Source organism: Microtus oregoni, unplaced genomic scaffold, assembly GCF_018167655.1.
Source record: "Microtus oregoni isolate MIOR12 unplaced genomic scaffold, Mior012 000010F_ref0000083, whole genome shotgun sequence".
Taxonomy (NCBI): domain Eukaryota; kingdom Metazoa; phylum Chordata; class Mammalia; order Rodentia; family Cricetidae; genus Microtus; species Microtus oregoni.
The window spans coordinates 9,472,362-9,485,549 of NW_024543069.1; the positions used below are offsets into that span (position 1 = coordinate 9,472,362).

At 36.9% G+C, this 13,188-nt stretch overlaps 1 protein-coding gene across 1 annotated transcript in view; it reads left to right on the forward strand.

The window, feature by feature from the left end:
- The window catches only part of Bche (butyrylcholinesterase), a 57,641-nt gene that overhangs the window by 4,312 nt on the left and 40,141 nt on the right, over positions 1-13,188 (forward strand). The window contains exon 2 of the mRNA XM_041659387.1: positions 2,086-3,613. Within this exon, the coding sequence (XP_041515321.1) occupies positions 2,094-3,613 (1,520 nt within the window). The 5' untranslated portion in view covers positions 2,086-2,093. The remainder of the gene's footprint in view (positions 1-2,085; positions 3,614-13,188) is intronic.

A 13,188-nucleotide genomic window follows, 5' to 3' on the forward strand; every position in this document is an offset into this window, starting at 1 on the left:
CATGAAGAACAGAAATCAATGCATACCTCCTATCCAAATATTAAATTACCTCAGTACCTGTCAAGTTCCCAGACCTCTACATTATCATTATATGTTTGACTATCATTACTTACAAATTACACTCACTGTGAGTACAATATTTAAGTATCCCATGAAACTTACAAAAGTATGTTTCAATAATACATTTAAAGGATCTTAGCACATACCCAATTGTATGAAAAATGCATTACGAAACAACAACAAAAACCTGTGACTTGATTTTAAAACCTGAACATATTATCATAGCCATCAACTCATACATAGACTTATTTACATGAAATAAGTCTAGTTTGGACAGATACAGATATTAATAAAATTATCCAAAGATGTAGTCATAAAGTGTTGGGTTCAAAAATAAGTGTTGCTATTATGGTTTATTTTATTTATGTGTTTATTGGGATTTCATTGCTAGATTTCCCGTGAGCAGGGGTAAATGATACTGATTTAAAATTAGCATCTTATAAGTATAAAGTGTGGGAAGGTGATTTGATGGGTAAAGGGTGGAAAAAGAGAAGAAATTCTGAGTTGTCTTCTGATTTTCAACTTAAACTGTGGCACACTTGTCCCACCTCACAATTAAAACAAATGTAAGTAAACTAAAAATAAGATATTCTTCATGGTCAGGGAACATAGGTCTCACATCTGTTTCTTTCTCATGACCTAGCAAAACAAACTTGATTATACATACAGAAAGTCTTAGGAAATGGTTGGTGATGATAGGATTAGTTTCCTGAGCAGGCAGGTGAGATTTAAAACTAGAGCATTAGAAAAGGTTACAGGAGGTCTGTGCATTTGTGAGTGCTTGCCATTGTTATGTGAATGAAAACCAGTGTCTGTTAATGAATATTTTAATTGTGTTTCTTGAAACTATATAAATGAACATTGATTCCTTTTTAATATTTGCATATTCATTTTTATCCGATGGAGTTTGGAAAGTTTTATTTCAAAGAAACTGATTTTTATGTTATGAATTGTAATAACACTGTGACCAGACAAAAGAGTCTTCATATGACCATAAATAAATATTACCTAACTACAATATTAGATACATTTCATTTTGTAGTTTATAAAGATCACTCTTGCCTCTTCCACTTATTCCAGTCATTTCTCAGCATTGGGTCCTCTGATTTCAATGACTTGTGTACACCGTAAAAATGCATGAGTATCCATGACTTTGCTAGCAAATATATTTAACTAGTTTATGTTTGCTTCAATCAGTTTACAAATTATTTGTTGTTAGCCTTGTAAAATGTCTGTCTAGGGCAATGTCATCTCTCACATAAATATCACTTGGGTCTCCCACCGAGGAGATTGTGATTCTTGCAGAAAACTCTCATCTTTATCAAAAAAATTGAGAGAACTTCCCTTAAACCTACAGGTAATACAGCTCAGCAGCCTGTGTTTAATAGCCAGAGGAAAAAACTGGCTTGTTAGTGTTGATATTTGTAACTAAATTACATTTGCTTAATTTTTAACATTTTGCAAATAAATTGTCTCAATTTTCTTTTGAAACAAACTAAGATTGTATAGAAGAAAAATATACTTAAAAGGGGGGGCTATTAAAAAAAAACATGGAATACAGGAAGACAGTACATGATCAGTGACTCCAGATTTCTCGATATTCTTAACTGACTTCCGTCATTCAGCCATGCTATTTCAGAAAACAATTGTGTTTTCCCCTCCAGTCACGTAGAAATTACTTCTGACATGTCCTCTCGTAGCTAGTCCTCATTTAATGTAGCCATATGTACTGAATGATAGCATACACACCTGGGACAAACTAGAGTGCTTAAACTTCTTACATATACTTAAAAAATTTTTTCAAGGCAAGATCAAATATATTTCCTTGCTATGTTTTTTTTTCTAAGTGGTTAGCAATTGATTTTCTTCTTAGTACTTATACATATCCGAGGTTTAGTAACATATTCATTAGGTCTCATAAGTTTAGAGTAACTAGGAACTACTGTATTTTAGTGATTAATCATCATTGGGCCATAACACAGCATCTCCAAGGCTGTTGAAACCTTTTGCTTACTTTTCTCTTAGAAATCAGCATGCAGTTCCGGGGCACCACCGTCACAGAGACCCACTTCCTCCCGTACATTTTTCTTCTCTGCGTGGTTTTTGGGAAGTCACCCGCTGAAGAAGACTTCATAGTCACAACCAAGGCTGGTAGAGTCCGGGGACTGAGCCTACCTGTTCTCGGTGGCACAGTGACTGCCTTTCTCGGGATTCCCTACGCACAGCCTCCTCTTGGTAGGCTAAGATTCAAAAAGCCACAACCCTTAAACAAGTGGTCTGGCATCCAGAATGCCACCAAATATGCGAATTCCTGTTATCAGAACATAGATCAAGCCTTCCCCGGTTTCCAGGGGTCGGAAATGTGGAATCCGAACACGAACCTCAGCGAAGACTGCTTGTATCTGAATGTTTGGATTCCAGCACCTAAACCAAAAAATGCCACCGTCTTGGTATGGATTTACGGTGGTGGCTTTCAAACTGGGACATCCTCTCTAGCTGTTTATGATGGGAAATTTCTAGCTCGGGTTGAAGGTGTTATTGTAGTTTCAATGAACTATAGGGTAGGTGCCCTAGGATTTCTAGCTTTACCAGGAAATTCTGAGGCTCCGGGGAACATGGGTTTGTTTGATCAACAGTTGGCACTTCACTGGGTCCAAAGAAACATAGCTGCCTTCGGAGGGAATCCTAAAAGTGTAACGCTTTTTGGAGAAAGTGCAGGAGCAGCCTCTGTGAACTTTCATTTGCTTTGTCCCCAAAGTTACCCTTTGTTTACCAGAGCCATTCTGGAAAGTGGATCCTCTAATGCGCCCTGGGCAGTAATGTCTCCGGAGGAAGCCAGAAACCGAACTTGGACCTTAGCTAAATTTACTGGCTGCTCAAAGGAGAATGAGACAGAGATGATTAAATGCCTTCAAAATAAAGACCCTCGGGAAATTCTTCTGAATGAAAGGTTCATTCTCCCCACTGATTCCCTCTTATCGGTTTATTTTGGTCCAACAGTGGATGGCGATTTTCTCACTGATATACCCCACACACTGCTCCAACTCGGACAAGTGAAAAAAACTCAGATCTTAGTGGGCGTTAACAAAGATGAAGGGTCATCTTTTCTAGTGTATGGGGCTCCTGGCTTCAGCAAAGACAACGACAGTCTCATCACTCGGAGGGAACTTCAAGAAGGTTTAGATATGTATTTCCCAGGAGTGAGCAGCTTGGGAAAGGAAGCAATTCTTTTTTACTATGTGGATTGGTTAGGTGACCAGACACCGGAAGTTTACCGGGAGGCTTTGGACGATGTTGTTGGGGATTACAATCTCATCTGCCCTGCACTGGAGTTTACCAAGACATTTTCAGACCTTAAAAATGATGCTTTTTTCTACTATTTCGAACACCGGTCTTCCCAACTTCCTTGGCCTGAATGGATGGGAGTGATGCATGGCTCTGAAATCGAATTTGTCTTTGGTTTACCTCTGGAAAGAGGCGCAAATTATACGAGAGCTGAGGAAAATTTGAGTCGATCCATAATGAAATTTTGGGCAAATTTTGCAAAATACGGGTGAGTGCTGATTTCTGTAACCGTCGCCTGGTTTGTTTTGCTTCATTTTGCTTGGCCTCTACTGCAGACTTCACTAGAAGCACAGAAACATTTCCAGTACCTTCTCTTACTAGCTAAGCTGCCTTGGTAGCTCATTATGCGGTGAATTTCAGCTTTGTTTCTCAGTGCATAAGAAAAATTACCGGAAAATTTTTCTGTAAACTATTTTTTTTTTACTTCATTTCCAAAACGTTGCCAAAACACTTAAATGATGTTAACCAAAGTTTGGAAGTAAATGCTTGCATCAGAATTACAATAGGTTACTAGGTTTAAGAAAGGGAAATACTGTGTCTTCTCATTGTCTTTAGCCTGGGTCAGTGACGTCGGGCAGAGGAGTAAGCATGTCCCTCTTAGGAATATGAATGTGGCGAGAATATGAGGCAGTTCTCCTACCCCCTTAAACTCAAGTCTCATAGCATCAGAGTTTTGCAGTTTGGCTCTAGAAGATTCTATCAGACCTTTTAGGTAGCCTGCTTCACTTGACTCATGTTTATCTAAATTGTTTTTCTATTGGAAGAGTTTTGTGGCTAGCTTTCATCTTATCTTTGTGATGTTGTTCTGGACTCATAATAAAATATAGGCTATCCCTAATTGCAAATGGGTCCACTGGGGCTTGTCTTCATTAGGATATTGCGGAGTTGATACAGTTCACTAGAAATCATACTTTGGATTTATCCTTTTCTGGATTAGCAATATGAGGAATTAGAGTCTCTCATGATGTTGGATATCCCTGACAGTGAGAATTTAGCTCCAGCCCACACGCTTTGTAGCAAAGCAGCCAGCTGTCTTGACATTCTACCTTGCTAAGCTACACTAGTTCCTCTAAGTCTATTTTCAATATTGCCTGCTCCGTCATAAGAAGAGTCTAGGTTTACTCCATCATAAACCTAGAAGCATGTATAATCTCTTGGAATTTACCCCCCCCCCCTTATTCTTCTAATCTTTAAGACAGGCTTTCCCTATATTGCTCAAGCTGGCCTGATGTTGATGTTTGAAAATTTTAAAACAGTTCATATTTTCACGTTAATAATAAACTAATAATTCCCCTGTTCCCATTAACAGTGTTAATAGAATATGTCTAATATCTTATTTATGATACATAGCTTCAGATCAAAGAGGAGAGTCTTTGACATTTAATGGAATCGTTTAACCCTAATTAAATACACTTCTGATGAGCGAGTTTTCCTGGGGAATAAATGAAGGCTGGCTTATTAATTATAATGTGAAACTTATAAAATGATATTTATAAAACAAATCAAAAAAATTTAAAATAGCCTTACAAAGTAGAATATTCACACGATAGATGTCACTGTTAAGGAAATTTTCCTCAGAGTCCATATTTTTAGTTGAACAAAGGAAGATGTCATGTATGCTTCGAAATGAATGATAATACTAACAAGTGATAATATTAAGTGAACTTTAGACATGCTTGCATTCTACACTTCTCAAGTTTAGACAGTTTGCCTTATATACCACCCTGCTGGACTTGGAGGACACTGGACCTGGAGCCCATTTTGGGGTGGTGAAAAGTATGATCTAATGCCTAGAACACCTAACAAACACTTAATATTTCAAAATGTTAGCAACACCAAGATTGAGAACATGTGATAACCTGTGTTTACCCACACTCCCTAAATGTGTTTTCAAGAAAGGAAAAGTGAGTGATAGGTCTCCTTAGTGCCTTATTCCACGGGAAACGCGAGTGCACTATCTGCCCATTCGGCAGCCCCGGGATGCAGGACAATCAGACGTGATAAGGATCAAGTCAAAGCAGAAACTCAGTTTTTTAGTGTGAGCATCAGCTTTTATAGGTTAAGTGACATCATGTGTTGTGGGGGTACCTCCAGCCAATGAGAAACAGCTGTCTCCTCCTCACTTGGTAGCTTTGAGACTATCCTTTAAACTTGAGTCAGGCTTTTCTCTGTCCTACAGACCTCAAGGTACAGGCCCTGAGATAATTTGGCCCAGCAGAAAAGTAGGCTGTGGCTCTTTAAAATTTTGGCACCCCCGCTATCAAAAGATCTGAACTCTTTTCTTTCTATTAATCTTCATGTCCTAGCCTATATTAAAGAGAGGTGGAGTGGGATTTGAAGCTGTGCTTATCATTTAGGAAGGAGAATTTCATGTTTCCACCACAGTTCCAATCAATTACTCTTACATGTTAGTTAAATATATGTGGGATGCTCATATGCTTCATTGGTATATAATTTTCATACCTAGTTTGATAAACTTTGACTAATGTCTATAATTCATCATCCTGCAGAGTTGCTCATTTTGCATGGCTCTTTTCTTATTTAGTTTTCATGCTTGCTCAGTACCCTGCACAAACTTCAGTCTGACAACTTTTGATCTGTCCAATATGCCTGTAATCAGACTAACAACTCAAAAATGCCTGATGTAGGTATTTTGGTTAGATTGTTTTTGGCTCGTAGAGGAAGCATTGTCACTATAGATGAAGACATCTCATTTAACATTGTTTGAGTCTTCTATAGTTTTTATTTTATTTTATTCCTCCATAACTGGAGTTACTGACTTTGTAAGCTGCCAAGTGAGTTCTGGGAATTGAACCTGGGACATCAGGAAGGTCAGCCTGGGAGGATAGCCAGTTTTTTTTTTTTTTTTTTTTTTTTTTTTTTACCACTGAGCCTTGTATTATAAGTTTTTTAAGGTATATGTGATACAATGATCCCTTATGACTTTTTCTTAATGTTATTTCATCTTCCTTCCTGCTTCTGTATTTACATTCCCTCTCACTAAGTAGAACCTTTTTTTGTGTTTTATTTATAGTTGCTACTTTTTGAAGAAATTTGTTTATTTTTATTTAATGTGGAGCATTTTGCCCATATATATCCTAAATATGCCTGGTTATCTTGGAGGCCGTGAGTGCATAAATCCAGGAATTGTAATTCCAGCCACTTGTCAGCTACCATGTAGGTATTTGGAACTGAAATCGGGACATTTGGGAAAGTAAGAAGTGATAAATGCTTTTAATCACAGAACCAACTCCTTAGCCTACTTCTTCATCTGAGACATGGGCTTCTGTTTCTCACAGATTATGTTACAGTTCAATAACCTATCTATAAGGATTTTTCTGCTTGGGAATATTATGAACAGTTTTGTGAATGTTTTTGTATAATATGTTATACTATATTTTCTTTGTTGGGGGAATGAAGGAACACAGGGATAGGGATTTCTGGTATGCTGTTGGGGACCCTCCCCCAATCTCCTCGGTTATGGATGACCCGGGGTAGTGCCGCAGAAATCAGGACACAGGGGATGCAGGGTAGGAGATACAACTGCATACTTTATTGCAAAGCCAGTGCTCTCTTTATAATACTCAAATCACGATTCAAACTAGGTTCCCATAATACATGAAAATAGTTTCATAGACTAGTCACTTGGTTGCGACTAATTTCAAGAGCTTCATGCCCTAACTAATCTAAACAAAAAGCTAGGTGTTATGAGAAAAACTCTTATTGTAATATAATATGTAAAAACACCTCATCAGAAGACAAACCACAACCTAATCAGAGCCTTTGAACTACAGTGCACATCTGTGCTCTCAAGGACTGACCATTGGCAAGGCACTCTACTGATGGGAGAGGTTTGCCTCCTCCCAACTTGGTTTGCCAAGCCTATCAGCAAGAATGCTACCTCAAGTCTCCCTTGCACAGAGTTTCTATGCAGTTCAAAACCGGCCCTCTACAGTGTGCCAACACAATCAGTACTCTGCATCTTCAAGGAGACTAGGAATAATCATTTTTTTAAAACTATTCTAGTTCTGCACCAAGATCTCATGGTGGTTTAGTGCATGCTCTCTGCTCTCCCTCTCCTAGTGTGTGTGTGTGTGTGCGCGCGCGCGCGTGCGTGTGCGTGCGTGTGTGTGTGCGTGTGCGTGCGTGTGTGTGTGCGTGTGCGTGTGTGTGTGTGCGTGTGCGTGTGTGTGTGCGCGCGCGCGTGTGTGTGTGTGCGCGTGTGTGTGTGTGACGGCAGGGATAAGGGCGGAGAGAGGACTAATATTAGTCTGCATGCGATATGGAGATAAATTTAAATTTGTGAAGGACTGTCATCTGGCCATCTGTTCCAATTCTTATCAGACATATAATTAGATTTTGTGATAGATAATAGTTCGTGTGGTGGTTCCAGACTGACGAAAAATATACTTACCCTCCAATTCTGTAATTATTTGTGGTATATTATCATAATTAACCCTAACAGAACATTTTGATGACTTTGCAGAAAAACCAAGCCTAAAATCCCCATGGATATATTTTGTCCCTACCTTGACAGTTTGGATTTTTACTATTTCAGCTCTCTCTTCCCCTAGGAATAGGTAAGGACTTACTTAGAAATAGATGAAACAATAAATGCTAACTGCAGCATTACTGGAAGTTCTTAGAATATAAATGTAGGCAAAAAAAAAGTCTGATGCATTAATAGAACTTATTTGAAAAGAACATATTGCATTATGGGACAAGTTAAAGTTTAGCTTACATTACCCCGAGAACTATTTCAAAGAAAATCACTATTTTACCATCAATAACAGCAAAATGAGAGGAGGGAGATTCAGATGTTCCCCTTCACCAAAGACTAGATCCATGAAGAAGGGTATAAAAGAAAATATGCTTCAGTGAATATTTTGGAATACACTGTTTTTGTGTGGTTTGGGTAGATGTTATGTTACAATAAGAAGGTATCTTAAATCAGAAACCAATATTTATCACATCCATTTACTTGGAGTAATGCAATTTGTCTTCTATTCATTTCCAAATGTCATCTATATGTTTCTATAGTTTGAAAGTATATAACATTAGCCCATTTGTACATATATCCATCTTTTGTTTTGTTTTGCTTTTTTGGCTTTTTGAGACAGGTTTCTATCTGCCTCTGCCTCCCAAGTGCTGGAATTAGAGGCATGTGCCACCACCACCCATTACTTGTATCCATCTTATTATTAGAATTGATGTCTTATTTTAGAAACAATTCTTTGAAGAAAGCACATAGAAATGGATTACCAAAGATCAGGCATATGCAAAGTCATAACTTTGAATATAGTATACTAACATAATAAAGTAGCCAAATGTTACTGTAAATATTTTATTGTATAAAACAACACACATTTCTAACAGACAGCTCTGTCTAAACTGTGTTTGATGAGAATTATGAGTTTCAAGAAATTCTTCCATCTCCCACATCCTCTTCCAGTCAGGAACACCTAGGATCTGCATGCTAAAGAGTGTTAAGTCTGCATACCTAGTGGGTTCTTTCCTACTTTATGTCATCATGATAGATGCTATTATATTAACCTGAAAGCATTAACTATTGACTTTTTATAAGTTAAGTGTCAATATTAATGGGGTAATAGCTTTACATTTTTTTTAACTTTTTAAAATTTAAATATATTTTTTTCATATTCTTGCCCTCCCCCAAGCTTTTTCAAGGTCATCTCCTACCCACCAACATTAGGTCTGTTGTCAAAAATCAAAGCAAAAAAAAAATCAAAACAAAAACCAAATACACATACACACATAGACACACCCACACATGCACACAAAATGCAACACACAGTCAAAACCTAGAAAACAAAATACACTATTCAAGTTATAATAAAAAACAAACAAAATAACTCACACCAAAAATTATAACCAAATAAAAGCACACACACGTACCAGGCAGAGAAACAAACTGATATATCAGCATATGAGTGTATTGCAGAGATTTTACCATTAGTGCTATTAATTTAATTTCATGTTATATCATGACTAACTGATTCATTTTATGTAATCATTTACATTTAGAAAGTGAAACTTTTAGATAAATTGCAAGGCATTTAATTAGAAGTGAAGCTACCTGTGACTTGGATTGTATGGAGTACAGAGAAGAGGAATCATGAGACAGAATCGTAAGAGGAAATAAATAAATCTTTCAGGTATTATAAACATCAAAATAGAAATGAAGGTTGATTTTATATTTTATTCCAGAGGAAACAAAATGTTTTGTGACCCTTTGACTTATCACATATCCTAACTTCTACAACCATAGCTTTAACTATTTATTCTTTTCCTTTCTCTTAAGATGGAGTATCATTTATGCAAAAGTAGCATTGAATTTATGAGCTCAGAAGATTCTTGCATTTCTGCCTCCCCAATAACTGGGAAGAGAGCAGAATTAGAGCTGTCAGTTAAGGTCAAAGGAGAAAATGAACAACATTACACTGAAATTGAATTGTCTCAAACTAACAGCAAAACATGAAACCAAAAAGTGAGGATGGGGCAAAATCTAAAGTGGGCCGTGATATTGGCCCCAGCCACAAACCATGTGGAGTTTTAAATGTGTCCTTAAAAATTCAGGACAATAATATGTTTCTTAGAGAATTAATGTTTAAAATAGAATGCATATGGATATGATTAACCCTAGTCTTTAATGAAAGTGCTTTTTACTTCACATATTAGCAAACATAACTTAACTTATCATGAAGACAGGATAGCTCAAGAAAGTACTGATTGAAGAATATTTGGATTTATTATTTTGAGATATAGTGTTGTCCCTGTCGCTAGCAAATGTCCCTGTGTATGAGCTGCTGACGTATCCTAGCTTCCTGCTTAGTTCTTCATCTCATTATCACAGTGGTGCTCATCGCTGTCAGCAGGTGGAAGTAAGATTGTGGGGCTTAAAAGCTTGCATTGCTCAAGTCTGCACAGCTCTTAGTACAAACCGGTGTTTCAAGCTGAATTCTGTCTGCAGTGGAGAAACCAAGGTACATCTTCCCTAGCCTTTGTTCTGTTTCTAAGAGAAGTTCTGTGTATCTTTTGGGGCAGGGAAAGAGGCAATCATTCCACTTTTACCTAGGAATGAAATAGGAATACTAATTTTTCTCTTTTCTGGGTTGTTTTGGATATTTGAGAAACAATATACAAAATACTTTATGTTTCTCCGGTTTAAGTGGGATTGCCACATAAAGTATAAGACATTTCTTAAAAGATCAAATAAAAATATAAATAACTGTTAATAAAATAACATCTCATCATTCTTCATGAAACATTGTTATACTGAAAACCAAGCATCAATGAAGATTCTGACTGCGTAAGAGAGTGAGGCCTTGGCGCTAAGTCCCAGAAGTTTTCCAGCATGGTAGCAGAGATCAACATGGTGGCAGTGAATCACATGGTCCTGGTCTCTTTTCAGTATTTTGTATATACTTCCCAAAGAACAATCTCAGCTGGTCATTAGGTACACCTTTTTAATCCCAGGCTCTAAAGTATGAGATAGAGGTATCTGGAGATCGAGACTACCTTGGGCTACATTTTGAGTTCAAAGCCAACCCAAATAACATAACAAGGTGTCTGAAAAGAAACAAAATTAGAGACTGTTGTGTGTGTGTGGGGGGGGGGGTGAAACTTGTTTGGTTCCCAGCCTCCGGGTTAGCTTAGACCTGATATAATCACACTGAAACTGTATTAATTAAAATCACTGCTTGGCCTGTTAGTTCTAACTTCTTACCGTCTAACTCCTACATCTGAATTTAACCCATCTCCATTAATCTGTGTATAAGCATGTGGCAGTGGCTTACCAGCATGTCTAACTCTGGCGGCTCCATGGTGTCCCCTGACTCTGCCCTTCTTCCTCCCAGCATACAGCCCAGCTTTTCCTGCCTAGTTCTGTTCTGCCCTTGACATAGCTCAAAGCAGTTCTTTATTCATTAATGGTAATCACAGCACACAGATAGGACTCCCACATCAAGAGACTAATGCAACTTAAATGAATTACATTTTAAATTGTTACCAGCTGAGCAGAAGTGCTTGATTTCAATAGAGCCCATTTCATGCCTAGATCTATACATTGGCAGAATGGTCTCACAACTTTTATGCTGGTGCTGTAGCTAAGGTAGCTAAACTTTTTGATTAGCTGGTAGACACATTCAAATAATTTGTATTGCTTAAATCCTTAAAGATTGTTATAATTCACCCTTGTAGCCAGAGAAACATTTCCATTTTATTTCATGTGCTTTGTGAATGACTCATGTCTAGTCCTTATGGCACTCAATCTACTTGTGAGCTTCACTATAACACATAGAAAGTAAGAAAAGAAAAAAGAATTTAAGAAAGGCTTTTTTTTCTATTTTTATACTAATTATTAGTAAATTATTTCTACTTGGGGAGAGATAGTAATAATGTCTTATAGCATGCTGTGGCTATGGCTTCAATAGTTTCACTACAAAATGATAGATGATAGATAGGTAGATAGATAGATAGATAGATAGATAGATAGATAGATAGTCTGATTGAGGATTGATAGATAATACATTAAAAACTGATTTGGTGACTAGGTAGAAATATTTACTCTCCTTCCTTCTTCCTTCTTTGTTTCTTTCTTTCTTTGTGTTTTGCTATGCAGAGATCAAATCTATGTTCTCATATATGTTAGACAAGCACTCGATCACTGGCTTCATCCTCAAACTTGACCTTCACCTTTAGCCGAATGTTTTCTTTCAGGGTTTTGCCAGCTCTGATAAGCTCAAATCTAAACTAAAAGCATGGAGAAAAGAGAACATATTCCCTAGCAGCAAAGGTTTAGTAAAAACTAAGAAAATTGTCAAAGAGAAAACTAGCAAAGGGTAGAGAGATTGATGAGAAAACGAGAAATAACGATCAGGACACTGCAATTGGGAATTGATCCTGACAACCAGATCAGCACAGTGGAGATTGAAGAACAAGGACTGAAGGGTGACAGAACACCTCTGTGCTGTTCAGTGTGTTCCAGGAGATTGTCCCAGAGCTCAGCAGATCTCAGCAAAACAGTACAGATTTCCCAGGAGTCTTAGTAAGTGGAGGAAAGAAGGGTTAACACGTTATGAATGAGAGAATGATTCTTTTGGAGTGTCTTAAGCACTACAAATTGTTGTGAATTTATTTTTTTCCTGAATTTTCTTTTCTACTTGAGAAAGGAAAACCCCTTTAAATGAATCTTTTGTAAGAGTTATTTTAAAAGATGCTGAATCTTGAAATGAAGAAAAATGGAAACCAGAAACCAAAATATTTGCAGAATATTTAGACTAACCCCTATTAGGACTTGCAAGCATGGATCTCATTTTTAAACAATCTGTTCCTAAAATAACTACGATAGTGCACTGTTTACTTAGAAAGATTGAGCTACTGGAAAACACATTATTCAGACCTTGTAGAATAGGAAATCACCTATATTTTTTGGAAGGAAATAATTGTAGATGTTAAAGAAAACTTATATTACACAACTGTGGAAGTTCTGAAGATACGCAGATGTTAATATTGTCTTCTTCACCAATTTGACATTCAAATACTCTACCAATTCCTTAAGCTTATAATGAAGTAGATAAAAATTAAAAGTGTTTAAATTATATCAGAGATATTCATCAATTATTTTCCTTTTTTCATTTTAACTACAGTATTTTTCTACCTTTAGTATACTGGAGAACATATATGTAACAACTATATAGTGTTACATTAAAATAATTCCTAAATTCTGAATATTAAATTAAAATTAATTGTGTTACTCATTCA